The sequence below is a fragment of the Perca flavescens genome, chromosome 6, assembly GCF_004354835.1.
Source record: "Perca flavescens isolate YP-PL-M2 chromosome 6, PFLA_1.0, whole genome shotgun sequence".
Lineage (NCBI taxonomy): Eukaryota > Metazoa > Chordata > Actinopteri > Perciformes > Percidae > Perca > Perca flavescens.
This window is the reverse complement of record NC_041336.1, coordinates 6,512,038-6,525,676: the sequence shown is the minus strand read 5'-3', so window position 1 is coordinate 6,525,676 and position 13,639 is coordinate 6,512,038. Positions and strand designations below refer to the sequence as shown.

At 41.6% G+C, this 13,639-nt stretch overlaps 1 protein-coding gene across 3 annotated transcripts in view; it reads right to left on the bottom strand.

The window, feature by feature from the left end:
• bcan (brevican) overlaps positions 1-13,639 on the bottom strand; it is a 49,025-nt gene that overhangs the window by 19,111 nt on the left and 16,275 nt on the right. The window contains exons 2-6 of one of the 3 annotated variants that reach the window (XM_028581129.1): positions 6,671-6,753; positions 4,638-5,045; positions 4,164-4,338; positions 1,839-1,966; positions 151-444 (exon numbers count right to left, since the gene is read on the bottom strand). In XM_028581129.1, coding sequence (XP_028436930.1) covers positions 151-444; positions 1,839-1,966; positions 4,164-4,338; positions 4,638-5,045; positions 6,671-6,753 — 1,088 coding nt within the window. Of the gene's footprint in view, positions 1-150; positions 445-1,838; positions 1,967-4,163; positions 4,339-4,637; positions 5,046-6,178; positions 6,199-6,670; positions 6,754-13,639 lie in introns of those variants that run through there. The other 2 variants (XM_028581130.1, XM_028581131.1) reach the window with 2 other exon arrangements.

The following is a 13,639-nucleotide window of genomic DNA, read 5'->3' as shown; positions in this document are numbered from 1 at the left end:
GAAAAAAGCATTTGAGTTCTGTGTTTAAAGTCAATTAAACTCAAATACATTTTTCACAAGTGGCACTAATCCTTTCATAGAGGGGCCCTGATCTTTAGGGTGCAGAAAATAAACCAGGACACTTCATCAAATGCAAGATTGTTCTCTTACTTTTGAGGCAGTAGACATCGTGTCGAGTGTGAACCTCGGGGAAGCCCGTCTGGTTGCTGTAGCGATAGACAGTTCGGACCCCGGGTTCGCCGCCTCCACAGCGCTCTCTGGGGGTGACGATGGGGTAGCGCACGCTCCCGTCTGCCAGCCAGCCCGGACTGCAGAGGTTCAGTCCGTCGCTCCAGGCTGCGTACAGCTGAGCCGTGGTGACCAGCTCGGCCCCGTGGCTCAGACAGTAGGCCTTGGCCTCCGAGAAGGTGAAGCGCTGGAGGGCGGAGCCATGGAACACCTCACCTTTACACAAGGAGACAGGTGTCAAGTTCTGATCAGGATCTTTTGTGTTTGTTGAGGCTATTGTGCTGATCAGGTTAGCAATCAAGAATCAAGACTCAAGCATGGGTTTAATACTTTAAAGGTAGGCCTGTAATCCCAATATTTTTTGAGTAATTGTCGTTTCTTTGTTTAACTGCAATCAAGGGCTTAACTTTGAGTTTAACATTGGGGGTGGGGGGGGGGTTGCGATCTCCCCTTTAAGCAAATTAGAAATTTTAAGCGTCAAACACTTAATTTTCTGCATTCTGGTAAATATTTCTGCAACAATTTGTGCCTTTTTTGAATCAATTTATGGTGCCAATATCTCTTTATGTAAAGTAAATTAAAATAGTATTTTTTTGGGGGGGGGGGGTAAATTACACCTATAATTGCTAACATTAGCCTCAGGTCATAAGGGGTACGGATGTTCATGGTAATTGTCAATTTTATGTTAATTTAAGAAAAGAAATACAATGTTTTATAATAATAAAGAGGCGTGGTTTACTTCATAGGCTGTGTAGTTGTGTTAGTACGTTATCAGGGTCACATGACACCAACAGTTGTCGCCTTGAATTCATTCCAAACTTTTATTTGTTTGAAAAAGTACTAAATAAATACACATTTTTAAATGTGAGTGAGAGAGACAATTATATTAATTGTCATTATTTCTGAGACAGGAATTTATTTAAAGGTACCATATTTTGGGTTTCTACTAGAACATGTTTCCTGGAGCTACAAAAAAAAAAACTTCTCTTCTGATTCCAGCTTTGTTAAATGTGAATATGTTCTAGTTTCTTCTCTCCTCTGTGACGTTAAACTGAATATCTTTGAGTTGTGGACAACACGAGACATTTGAGGACGTCATCTCGGGCTTTTTGCGAAACACGGATCATCATTTTTCACCATTTTCTTTATAGATCAAACAAAAACAACAAATTAATCAAGAAAATAATCGACAGATTCATCTTTATTTAAATGATGTGGCTCGTACCAATTGTACCAACAACAAAAAAAATCATTTTCTATACTGCAATGCTGAGTCCAATAAGGTTTGTGTTCAGACCCCTACGCCGAATGAATGTAACTAAGACTTTTCTCAAATCTAATGACTGTAGTCGGTCCCCAGTGGACTTCTTTATCCACTTTGAGTGTAATTTAGCTTTTTCAATGTTTTATACAGATATGGTAATAATAATAATAATAATAATAATAATAATAATAATAATAATAATAATGGTCCCAAATGATGCAAAATTGCATTTTGTTATTGAAAAAATTAACATTTTCTTGAGGGAGGACCCCTAAACCCTTTCGCCAAATATGTGCAACGAAGTCTTCCACAAACCTTGGCAAAACACTGATTTTGTTTGTCTTACCATCGACATTCTCCACGTAGCAGTAGACGTCATACAGCTCATCAGGCTCTAACAGGCCATAGTTCCTCACTCCCGGCAATCCATCCATGTCCCCAAAACAGCCCTCTCTTGGCATCTGGATGGGATATCTGTGGAGGGAAATGTCGCACTGAAACACCAACACCTCTGCTTTTTGTGATGTCAGTACTCCAAACATCACGCTTCTCTGAGTAAGGGTTGAAGTGGGAAGGGATGTTCCCATGAGTTCCTCTCAGCTCCTGGAGGATCTGTGTGCTCTGATGTGAGCAGAGTGTATTACATGTTAGCTGGCTGAGCAGGCTTATGATAGTAAACTTAGAGGACAAATCCGGCGCAAAATGAACCTAGATGTTAATAACACCTTCTCTGGCATTTGTTTTCATGTTAATCGAATGTGACCAGTTTTAGCGCAAACCGCTAATTAGCTTATAACGCTAGTCGTCGGGGCAGAGGGTAAAGTAAAAAAGAAATCTCAATTTCTACACCACTAACAAGGCTCAAAATAGCACCACACTTCCACGGTAGCACAATGAGGGTCCCTACATGTAAACCGAAGCATTGAGAACTGTTTAAGTGTACAGACATCATATTATAAAAAAGATCGTTTAGACTGGACTGTTCACGTATACAGGCAGGCGCCATCTTGGGAAAGCAGTCATGACCAGTCAAACGACGAAGGACGAACGCCATGCAACCAGTAACCAGTAACATAGCTCAAGCACGGCGTTCGTGGTTCGACTGGTACTGTATTTCTAAACTATCTATTTGGACATTCTTTACTTCATTAATGTGTTTACTGTGTTATTGGACTGAGGATGGGAGTAGGATTCGGTATTCCGTTTCGGATGCGGCAGAATCTTAACCAGTGGATTCGGTTTTCGGCCGAACCCCAAAAATCTGTATTCAGTGCATCATTACTGCAAACTGACAAACCTGCACACTGGATGCTCCCCGAGCTATAAGGACAGAAAAGTGTCAGTGTGGCAATTTTGTGTTGTTGTTTTTGTGATGAAGGGTTTGGGTTGTTGCCAAATGTACACTGAACATCTGAGGGCCCACAAATCTGGATTCTAGATAACACAAAATGCATAATTTTTCCATCCAAGAGGCCACTCGATCCAGTAAATGACGTGTCAAGTTTGACATCAGGCACCAGTGGTGGTTCTACATTGAATTACACCCAGGGCAAGACCCCCTTCGGGAGAAAAAACAAAATTGCTGAAATTTGCAGAATTACTATATTATAGTGTATATTTATTTTAAGTTCTGATAACTTATACTGTCATATTTTGTGCAGAATTGTGTTCATTGTCTTTTGAAAATGTTGGAGGTGGAGATTGTCCAACTTAAAAAGAGTGTTTCCTGTTGTAATTGCAATAGTTAAATAACTGGATTCTGTTAAGTGCGTTTTTCAAATGTTCTAGGATTTGTGCAATTGAGAAATATAATTGTTATAATAATATATATATATATATATATATATATATATATATATATATATATATATATAAATATAAATGTGCCAAAAATGTATACAATCAGATATATAAAAAAATTAAAAAGAGCAGAGAGCAACAATAATATAAACTATTAAGAATAATGTGCAAATAAAATATAGAATAAATATTCTAAATAGCACAAATCCTTCATTACACAAATGTGAAGACACACTAAAGAGATATTAATTATTACAATATAGCAGTAAGAACAGAAAACACAAACTAAAACTAAAACCTGACCTTTCTGGCCTTCCTTGATGCAAAATCATCAATGATGTCATATCGTATGAAATCTGCTCCCCTATTGAATGATTGATTTTGATGACGGCAAGGCCAGTTAGCCGTTCCTGGGACATTGTTGACCTCAGGTATGACTTGATCAACTTAAGTTTTGAAAAGCCCAAAAGTTGGGGTATATATAGGATTGGAGATGAAAAGTTTAACTGACACATAACCGCGATCAGCTTCATGGGTGCTCAGTATTAGCGGAGCACCGACGGTACCGGCGCCTGTGCCCAGCAACCTGTTCGACCCAGAGGTGAACTGTCCCCCCCCTCCCCCAGCCCCCTGCCCCCTTCTCACACAGCCTCTCTGTGCAGTGTGCACGGTACCTTCTCAGCAAGCCAATTTGCCAATTCCCCACTCGGTGAAATGATAGATAATACAGTAGAAAACCGCTTTGAGGACTTTTTTTTTCTTCTTTTTTTTTTAGGTGCTCGTGCCGCCCCCACATGTGTCATGAAAAAATGCCGCCCCGGGCGGCTGCCCGCTTCGCCCGTGCCAAAAACCGCTACCGTCGGGCGCTCACCTCACTGAGCGGTCGGAGAGCCAGCCGGCGTCACACTGCTCGTATCCGCTGTGGTAGGCAGCCTGGAGCTGCTCCGGAGTGGCAATCTGAGCCCCGATCTCCTCGCAGGCCTCTCGGGCTCGCTCATAGGTGAAGGCGTAGCGGCTGGATGCATCACGATAATGAAACACCACCCCTGTAAAAAAAAAAAAAAAAAAAAAATATATATATATATATATATATATATATATATATATATATATATATAACATCAGCTTGTGCATCATTAGAGGCAGGGTAGTCTATACCCTTCCTTTTTCAACTTTTTTCCTAGACTTTTTTCAATGTTTTTGATGCTTTTCTCAATGCATGCTGTTACCAGCTGTGTTGAGCCCAAAGTTACGCCCTTGGGTAGATGCATTGTGAATCATGGCCGAAAAAAGGAAATATGTCGTGCTGCTTGTTTTTATTTAATTCAAACCATATCTACCTCACCTTTGACTTTGACCTGAGCCACGTCGTCGGCGTCCTCCAGGCCCTGCTGCACCTCGCAGCGGTAGAAGCCGGTGTCGTTCTGCCTCAGGCTATCCAGCCGCAGCGTGAGGTCGGCGGGGGACGAGGCGTAGTGGAGCAGCGAGGCTCGGTCCTTGTATGCCTCGCTGACTCGCACCCTGTCGCCGCGCGCCACCAGGATCTCCGCCTCTCGGCCGTGAGTCAGCACGCTCCATTTGACCCGCGGGAGGGACAGCACGGCGTGGCGGCCGTTGGTGGAGGGGGAAGGCGGCGGGTGCGCCAGAGACACCAGGCAGGGTAACGTCAAAGAGCCGCCCAGCACGGCGGCCATAGGCGGGGCGGCGGGGATGGTCACCTGGAGGAGCTTTGAGTCATCTGAGGAGAAGCAAGCTTTAAAGTAATACAGTAGGTGACATTTTGAGAAATATACTTTTTTCTTGTTCAGGTAAGGTTGATACAGAGCAGCAGAAAGGAGACAGCATAGCTTAGCAACAAGACAACTGGCCTTAGACCGGGGGGTGTCAAACTCAACTTCACTAAGGGCCACACTGCGAATCGAGAATCACATCAAGCGCCAGACATGTAGAGTTTACTGACATGCTTTTATTCAAGAGGAAAAAGACAATTATTTGTGACTGCATTATTGCATGTTCTCACTTACAGTGTGGGCCTCATAAAGCCCCAAAAAAGCTGGGCAAAGGTTGTAACGCTGGGAAATATGTATCCACTGATTCAGCCATGTATGGGGGAAAAGTACTTTTGGGTCAGAGGGCATCACGTTGTGGACACAGAAGTTAAAAATTTGACTATTTTGCCGCTATGTCAAATTGGTTTCAAAGCTTGGCGCGCTTCCAGGGGGCCCGTGTGAAACCGTTTAATGAACTACATATTTCATCTCGCACAGTATATTTGTATGTCCCCTTACTCGCTGCTCGGCTTGCCCACTAGCTAGCTACCTTTGCTCTGTTCCAACACATGTAATGTTACTTGATGTGTCACGGAGGTATGTGTTTCCTCATCTAGAAGATCCAGCGTCTTCTTATCAGCCGAAAAAAAGCGAAACAACGAGCAAGACCCGTCGCTCGTGTTAATAATGTTACATCCCCGGTACAAAACACAGAGACATCGTAGCTTCAGACAGACGTCCCTTAGAGACTTTGGCCTGAATAGTCTTTCTAATTACTGTACGTATTATCACAGTCTTATATTTAAACACTTTTAAGACAAACTGAGGCTTTCTTCACTTGCTAAATGATCTTTTAAATTGAGTAACACCCTAAGTGTATTTCATAGCTCAATTCAAACCGGATCAAACAATTATCTGTCTCCCACCGTCTTCTGAAAACACGATCTCTCGAAAGAAACCATTTCTACCCTCGCTTATCGCCCTGAAATATAGAGTTCCTGTTACAGTTTTGCAGCACAACCCTGTATGCATTTATCAGAGCTGCAGTCGTGACATTTAATACCAGGGTTGGACTACGGGCCAAAAACGGATTGGACAGAGGTGACTGATTACTCACAGTGTAGCTGTAGGTGCGTTTTGCTGCCTCATAGCACAAAATGACATTTTATCTGCAGGAAGTTTGTAGGGTTCTTATCAGAGACTCCTGCCACCAGAATATCTCGGCCACGTTGTCGCACATCTTGCCGGTCGCCAAGAGACGTAGAGGATTCAAAGTTGTCGCACATTTACTTCGGAAAACCCTTTTGCTCTGCATGCCACACTTTTTCACATTATAAGCAAACAGGCCAATACGCTCAATACAGCACAACTAAAGGCAAAGACCTTCAGCTGTATCAGTCTGATTTCCTGCTGTGACATGCGGGCGCCCTTGAAAACGGCCTCCAGAGAGCGCGTGTCAGCCAAAACAATGAACGACAGGAAATGATTAAACAGCACCCGGCTGCCCTTAAAAGTCAGAGGTCATGTACAATTTAATGGAGTGGTGGATGTCAGTGGTGAAAGACAGAGGGTGGGGTGGGGGCTGTGGTGGGGGGTGGGGGGGGGGTACCTGACTCCTGGTGGGGGGTAGAGGACGACAGCCGGACGAGGAGACAGATGGCACACAGCAGCACAGGTAGGGACACCTCCAGTCTGTGGGTGAAAGAGAAGAAGGGAGGGAGGGGGGGACGGTGTTTGAACGTCAATATCACAAAAACCTCTGGACTGCAGAGCAGTGTTGGTGCCTACAATAGCTGACATTTTATTTAGGTCAATGACTGCTGTAAAATGAAGTTTAAAAAAAGAGTAAAAAATAATCTACGAAGGCCTCATAAGTGTTATTTATTCCAATAACAGCAAAGTAATTAAAATGATTTATTGAACATTTTGAGCATTAAACACTTAATTTCCTGCATTCTGGTGAATTTTTATGCACCTATTTCTACCTTTTTCTGAATCAATGTATGCTGCAAATATCTTTATTTAAAGAGAAACGGATTACAATCCAAATATGAAAACATAATGGAATATATTGCAGTAAGGCTGTCAGGCATTCTGTATTGCTTTCAACTATTTATTCTCCTTTGGATGGACTTTTCTAATTATATCTGAGTCAGCACACATGTAGCCTATAGGCATCATTTACTCCTACCTCCTGTTTTGCGTCTTTTGTTGGGGAAGTAACCTCCTTAATGTGCATATGACAATTATTCACCTCAATGATACATTCATTCATTTTAATTTATTAATAAACCCCTGGACTGTAATATTTCAGATGTTTGAGCAAGATTTACTGCTCTTGTCCAAAACTTTGTGCACATTCAAAGTATATAAACACAGTAGTGTTCTCTGTGATTTGGAGGAGTCGTGATATTTTGAGAAAAATAAAGTGATAATAGGCTATTACAAGAATAAAGTCACAAGCTATATTTCAGAAAATAATCTATACCTGCACCATAGTCTGCTGTGCATTACGTGATTGCCCTGCTGATACGGTAGATCTCAGACCTTCTGACAGACACAGAGCCCCGTTTGGGTCTCTGGTCTCTGAATGTTTAGCTATGGAAGTGGCTGTACGCTGCTCTACGTCGGAGGTAGAAACCCAAAACTACAGAAATACACGGAGCACAAACGCAACACATCTGCCGCAGCATGGCCACAGCTGAGCGTGTCCATGAACCTGAAGCTGCGCTGCATTTTACAGAGAGAGTGGACACTAAGAGACCCACAGGTCTGCTTCAGAGCTCCGTGTGGTTGAGTCTGAACCGTAGACTGGAAAAGTCACGTCACGGGAACTTCAAACTAAATCAGTAGTATTGCGCTCCTAAACTTTGTGTTGATGGCATCACTGTATTAGACTGATTTGGCTATGATTCCTCTGAAAACTTCACCCCTTTCACAGCTTTCCTCACGGAGAGACGGTTGCTAGGTGATAGCAACAAATACAGCATGGTCGGACCCCGCATGTAGCTGCCCGTTCTATTCGCCTCGGAAAAATAAATGGACAAAGTTACATTCGGGGCTACACTCAAAACATTCGGGGCTGAAGACCCGGCAAAATCGGCTGACGCCGCTGCTGGTGTAAACCGGGACATTTTAGCGTCCCGACAGGCTTTTGTCGGGACTCGGGACAAGCAATTAAAAATCGGGACTGTCCCGGTCAAATCGGGACTGTCCCGGTCAAACCGGGACGTCTGGTCACCCTATACTAAACAAATCTGTAATTTTGGGATCCTAAGTGGTTGTGAGTCCCTCAGGTTGTGGCAGACAGATCCATGTTTAGCTGTCAGTGGAGCTGCTGTTCCCTCTCCTAGGAGAACTACCAGCTTCTCTTCTGGTGTTAACTTTGGGAAGTTTTATTTTTTGGGCTATTTTTCCAAGGTGTAAATCTCTTAGTGAAGATAGTTTTTCCCAGTGGAGGAGGAAGTGCACCTCTGTCTGACCCAGTTGGTGGTCACTGAGCCTGTATTTAGTATGGATGGTAACTGCACCTTTTTAACTTCACTAGCAACGTTAAATGAAAGCTAATATGTACGAGTAGTTTCCCATGTAAGAAGTATAACGTTCTGTAACATTAGCTACATTATAGCATTCATAAGAAACGGATCATAATATAATTACGTATGTGGTAATTTGCATAAATAGCACAACAGATCTAAACATTGGGTATAGCCAGGTGAAAATGTCTTGTTGACATATAACAGTAAAAGACTTAATGTAAAGGTCTGAATGGAACCCATTTAGGCTACCCATGAGCATTAATACATAGAGGCAGGAAGACGTGCTTCAAACCAGTATTGATTATTGAGTGTATTAAACCAGTATTATTATTACAGAGATGGGGTTTGGGGCTGAGTCAGTGGGACTGTTTCTGGGGGATGAGTCTGAGGGAAGAACAAGGATAAGGAGAATGCAGAAGACAAAAGGTAGGTAAAATAAAAAGTGAACCCCCAAAAAACAGTCCCACGGACCCAGCCCCAAACCCCATCTCTGCAATAATAGGCTAATTAATAAATGCTGGTTTAAAGCACTTCTTTCTGCCTCTATGTATTAATGATCATGGGTAGCCTATGGGTTCCATTCAGACCTTTACATTAAGTCTTTTACTGTTTTATGTCAACAAGACATTTTCAGCTGGCTATACCCAATGTTTAGATCTGTTGTGCTATTTATGCAAATTACCACATACGTAATTAGATTATGCTCCGTTTGCCCATGTTAACGAACAGTACGACACCGTTCTCTCTACACAGACTTTAAACGCAAACTTATTTTTCGTGTGTTTTTATACTTTTCTAGTATCACTCATTTAAATGGGAAGCTTTTTATATCTTGTATGTTATACATTTTGTACCCCTCTGTCATTGTATCCATCATTTTTATTGTTAATAAACAAATCACATCCATCCCCCTCACTTTTGAAAAGCTTGCTACGCCCCTGGGAGTCCCGACACGGAAGCTAGACACCTTAAAACCGTTTAGTTAGTTTAAGTGGATGCTTTATTTAGAATATTTTCAGCGCTTCACCTTGCTGTCAGACGGCCCTTTACGACGGGGAACTGAAGCCGTTATCTCTTCAAAGCCACCAGACTTCTTTGACAAAAACAGCAATTTTACTTTGCAGAACACGAGAGTTGCTGCTCTACTGCTGCCTCCATCGGTTAGTTTGTTTGTGTCATTGTGCAACTTCGCTGATTTCAAACTAACCCTTTAAAACATAAAATACTGTATACCCATATTTAGACCAGTTTAGTACCAAAGAAGATAATTCAAGACAAAAACCCACACTGACTTAATATTTTGAGCCATTCATCAAACTCCGAGCAGAAAGGAGGTCGACTGTCATCAAAATGATAAACTGTGAATGTAGTAAACTCAGTGAGCCGATATCAGCAGAATCCCTGCAGCAAAACGGATCGGATGATGAAGTTCTCCATCATGTTGACTGCTGTGAATACCAATTAATCATCCTTTCATAGTGATTTTCAGACAGGAGGGATTGCTTTAGATCAGTGTTATTTATTTCCATTGTTGTAGACAACTCTTGGGTCTGTTTGTCTCCAGTATATTGTAATAACTATTTTATAATCACATTTGTTTCCTACCTTTTGTAGTCTGACTCATGTTTTTTGTCTGTAACTCACTGTTGTTGCTGACTATCTTTACACAATCTCTCCTGTTTAAGAAAAAGGTCAAGTAAATGAATAAAACCATTGTGACTGAGATTTGTCTGTTGCTTCAAATGACCCAATGGTTTTGCAGATCAACCAGTAATTCAAATAAATAATCAAAATAATAACACTAGTTCATCCACAGCTTGCAGTTGTACATGCTGAGACTCTGAAAGTAGCATTGAGCTCGACAGTAATGGTTGCCCATTTGCCCTTTGCAACTAAATTGAGTTAATTGGCAACCGTTTCGTGGCCTCTGGTTGGCTCCTTTGGCAACCAGAGGCTGCCAATATTTGGCAACCACCACACCAATATTTGTGTTTTATATATACCTACACACACACAGGTACATATATATATATATATATATATATATATATATATATATAATTTTTGTATATATAACATTTTCTGTTCATGTTAATGGTGCATTAAAACCAGGCACTAATATGGCACCGGTTCCCGGTATCTACCGGACGGAATAGCAACGCGGATTTTGGTGCCTCATTACGGTGCTACTTAAATGTCTGCGCTGCTCTCTGATGCTCCGAAACAGACGTTACAGGCAACAGAAACATAGCTGCATGTCACACTAGTAAACTAATAACACGTTACACTTGGCAGCAGGTAACGTTAGCTACAATAGTAACTGGAGTAAACACGGTTAAAGTGCTGACAGCTAAACGCTGTAAAAGTGTGACTGTATTTCTGTAGAGGATTCCAAAAGCCGGACCTACAACCGTCTGCCGCTAAAGCTATGAGCTAAAAGACACAAACTCATAGACATATATAAAATGGACCAACAGATCCCATTGCTCTGGACGGAGACCAGGGAAAGATATTAGAAGCACTTTTCCAACTGAGAAAGACGACATAAATGTGACGTAAGCTGAAAGTTGTAAGTCTTCTGGTAGCTGTGCTAAGAGAAATCTCAGTCATTCCCAATCTTGCAGAGACAGAGAGCATAGGTATGTATAAAGAGATAACATAGGCACAGGCTAATTATTGCTAACTAAAATGCACAATCGTTAGCCTATTTTTATAAAAACATCTGCTATGGAGCCATAACGTGAGTTACAAGGTAATGGAACCTTTTATACATTGTTGTGTTTCTTTAGAAATAAACAATGGACAAATAGTGGACAAACTTTAAATGCTTCAGATGTAAAGTTATTCGCTGTCAAAGTGTCGTCAAAATGAATGGGAGTCAATGGAATGCTAACGGAAGGTGATGGCTTGTTAGCATCAAAATGGCGCCATAGAAGCTACAGGATGTTGACAGGCGCTTACCCCCTTGCACAAACTAGTACTCTGGTCACTGCTGTTGTCGGAAAAACAACACAGACAGACGGGACTAAAGGTTGCGTTTACTTGAAACTGGTAAACCTTGTGTTGCATTCAAAGTTATTGTAAAATACCATTTTCTCATCTGTTTTTGTCATTTTAACAGCAATTTACTGGTGAAAGAAGTTATTATTGTTAGAAGTAGTTGTTATAACATTTTTAATAGTCATTTAAATTCCCCCCTTTTTTGTGCTGATCTGAAAATGGATCCAATCCGTGACTCAAAACCGTGATCCAAACCGTGAGTTTTGTGATACGTTGCACCCCTATTTGAGAGGGATGGGAAATGATATTGCAAGCCATTCTCTCATTGTTTCATTATTAAAATGTGTGGTATAGTTACATAACAAATTAATTGATCCAAATACAGGCAGTTTAAAACATGGCAACCGTACTGTCAATTTTGGCAACCAAAAGCTGATGCACTTTAAAAAAGCTGATGCACTTTAAAAAGATAGTGTTGAGCCCTGATTGAGTATCTAACTATTTGATACATAAAAACATGATTGTGTGTGTTCATTTGTGCATATGTGTGTGTGTGTGTGTGTGTGTGTGTGTGTGTGTGTGTGTGTGTGTGTGTGTGTGTGTGTGTGTGTCCTTGCAGCTTTCTGTGAGTCAGACTTCAGGAGCTGCCGAGCGTGAGTTGAATTCTGATTCCCACAAAAACTCCCCGGAGGGTCGGACTGAAGCCCAACCTCCGACTTAACTAGATTTACTATTATTAACACTCCTTTTTTGTCCTCCACTTTATGCACCGTCACTTTTTTCCGTCCTCTTGTTTTCTTTGTTGTATTGTAATCCTCTTTTCTCTGTATATGTTAACAAATTTTTTCTGCTTGGGGATAACTCACTCAAGTGCTCATATTATGCTTTATGGCTTTTCCCCTTTCCTTTATTGTATATTTTTTGTGCATGTAATAGTCCACCCCAAACGGAGTTACCATCTCCCACAGAAAACATTGTTCACCAACTGCTCCAAACAGCTCTATCATAGTCCAGCCTTTACTTATGTGAAAAACACGCGTAATTTTGCGTCACTTTGTAACACACGTTATAATGCTCGCCTAGCTGCTATGTGGCGCGCCCTCAAACCAAGCTAGTTAGAGCGGAGGCCTGAAGAGTTCAGATAGTTGTATCGTCATGTCCAGGAGACAGTGCAGAATTACAACGTTACGTATGAAAGACTATGTGTTAACATTTAAATAACTTACCACTCTGAAACGTCTTTACTCCAGTCTAGGTTGCAAACAGTCTATGTTTGCGATGCTTGTTCGGATTGTTCTGCCTGAGTTTCGGGATCAGACTTGTGGGTTTGTATTGGATCACATTAAGCATGCTTGTCAGGCCCTGCCCTACTCTGCTTCTGACTGGCTAGTAGTCCTTACCAAGGTACTGCGCATGTGCGACTCCCAACAAAGATGGAACAGAAGTGAGAGGTCTGGCTCGGTAGCTAAAACTAGCTCAACACACAGGGTGAAAAGAGGAGCTGCGGCAATGCACAGTAGGCCTGCACGATTCGGGGAAAAATATGGATCACGATTTTTTTGCTTAGAATTTATATCACGATTCTCTGCCACAATTTTTTTCTCAAAAAGTGTAATGTTTATTGCACACATGAACCATGACAAACAAATTGGCAGCACCAAACAGATTTTTGTTGGCACCTATAGCACATTGCGCATCATCACAAGCCTGTAAACATAGAGGCTTCAATGAATAAAGAAAATAAAGTGCATACTGGCCATTTGAGTACAGTAGGCTACCAAAAATAGTGACATATAACACTATACTAAATGTGGCCCTGATACAGGCTCTACCTGACCTCCTTGAACTTTACATAATGAAGTCTTTACATAATTAAAACATGTCAATCAACATGCTACAGCTTCAGTCTCTGGAAAAATGGAGTTTGTCCATAGACCTTTTTCACAGCAGACATGTCATAGTAGGAAAAGCACAGGTGTATTTAAAACCATCACTGATGGCTGCATTCCACTTAGGAGAGATCCTAGAATTAAACTATT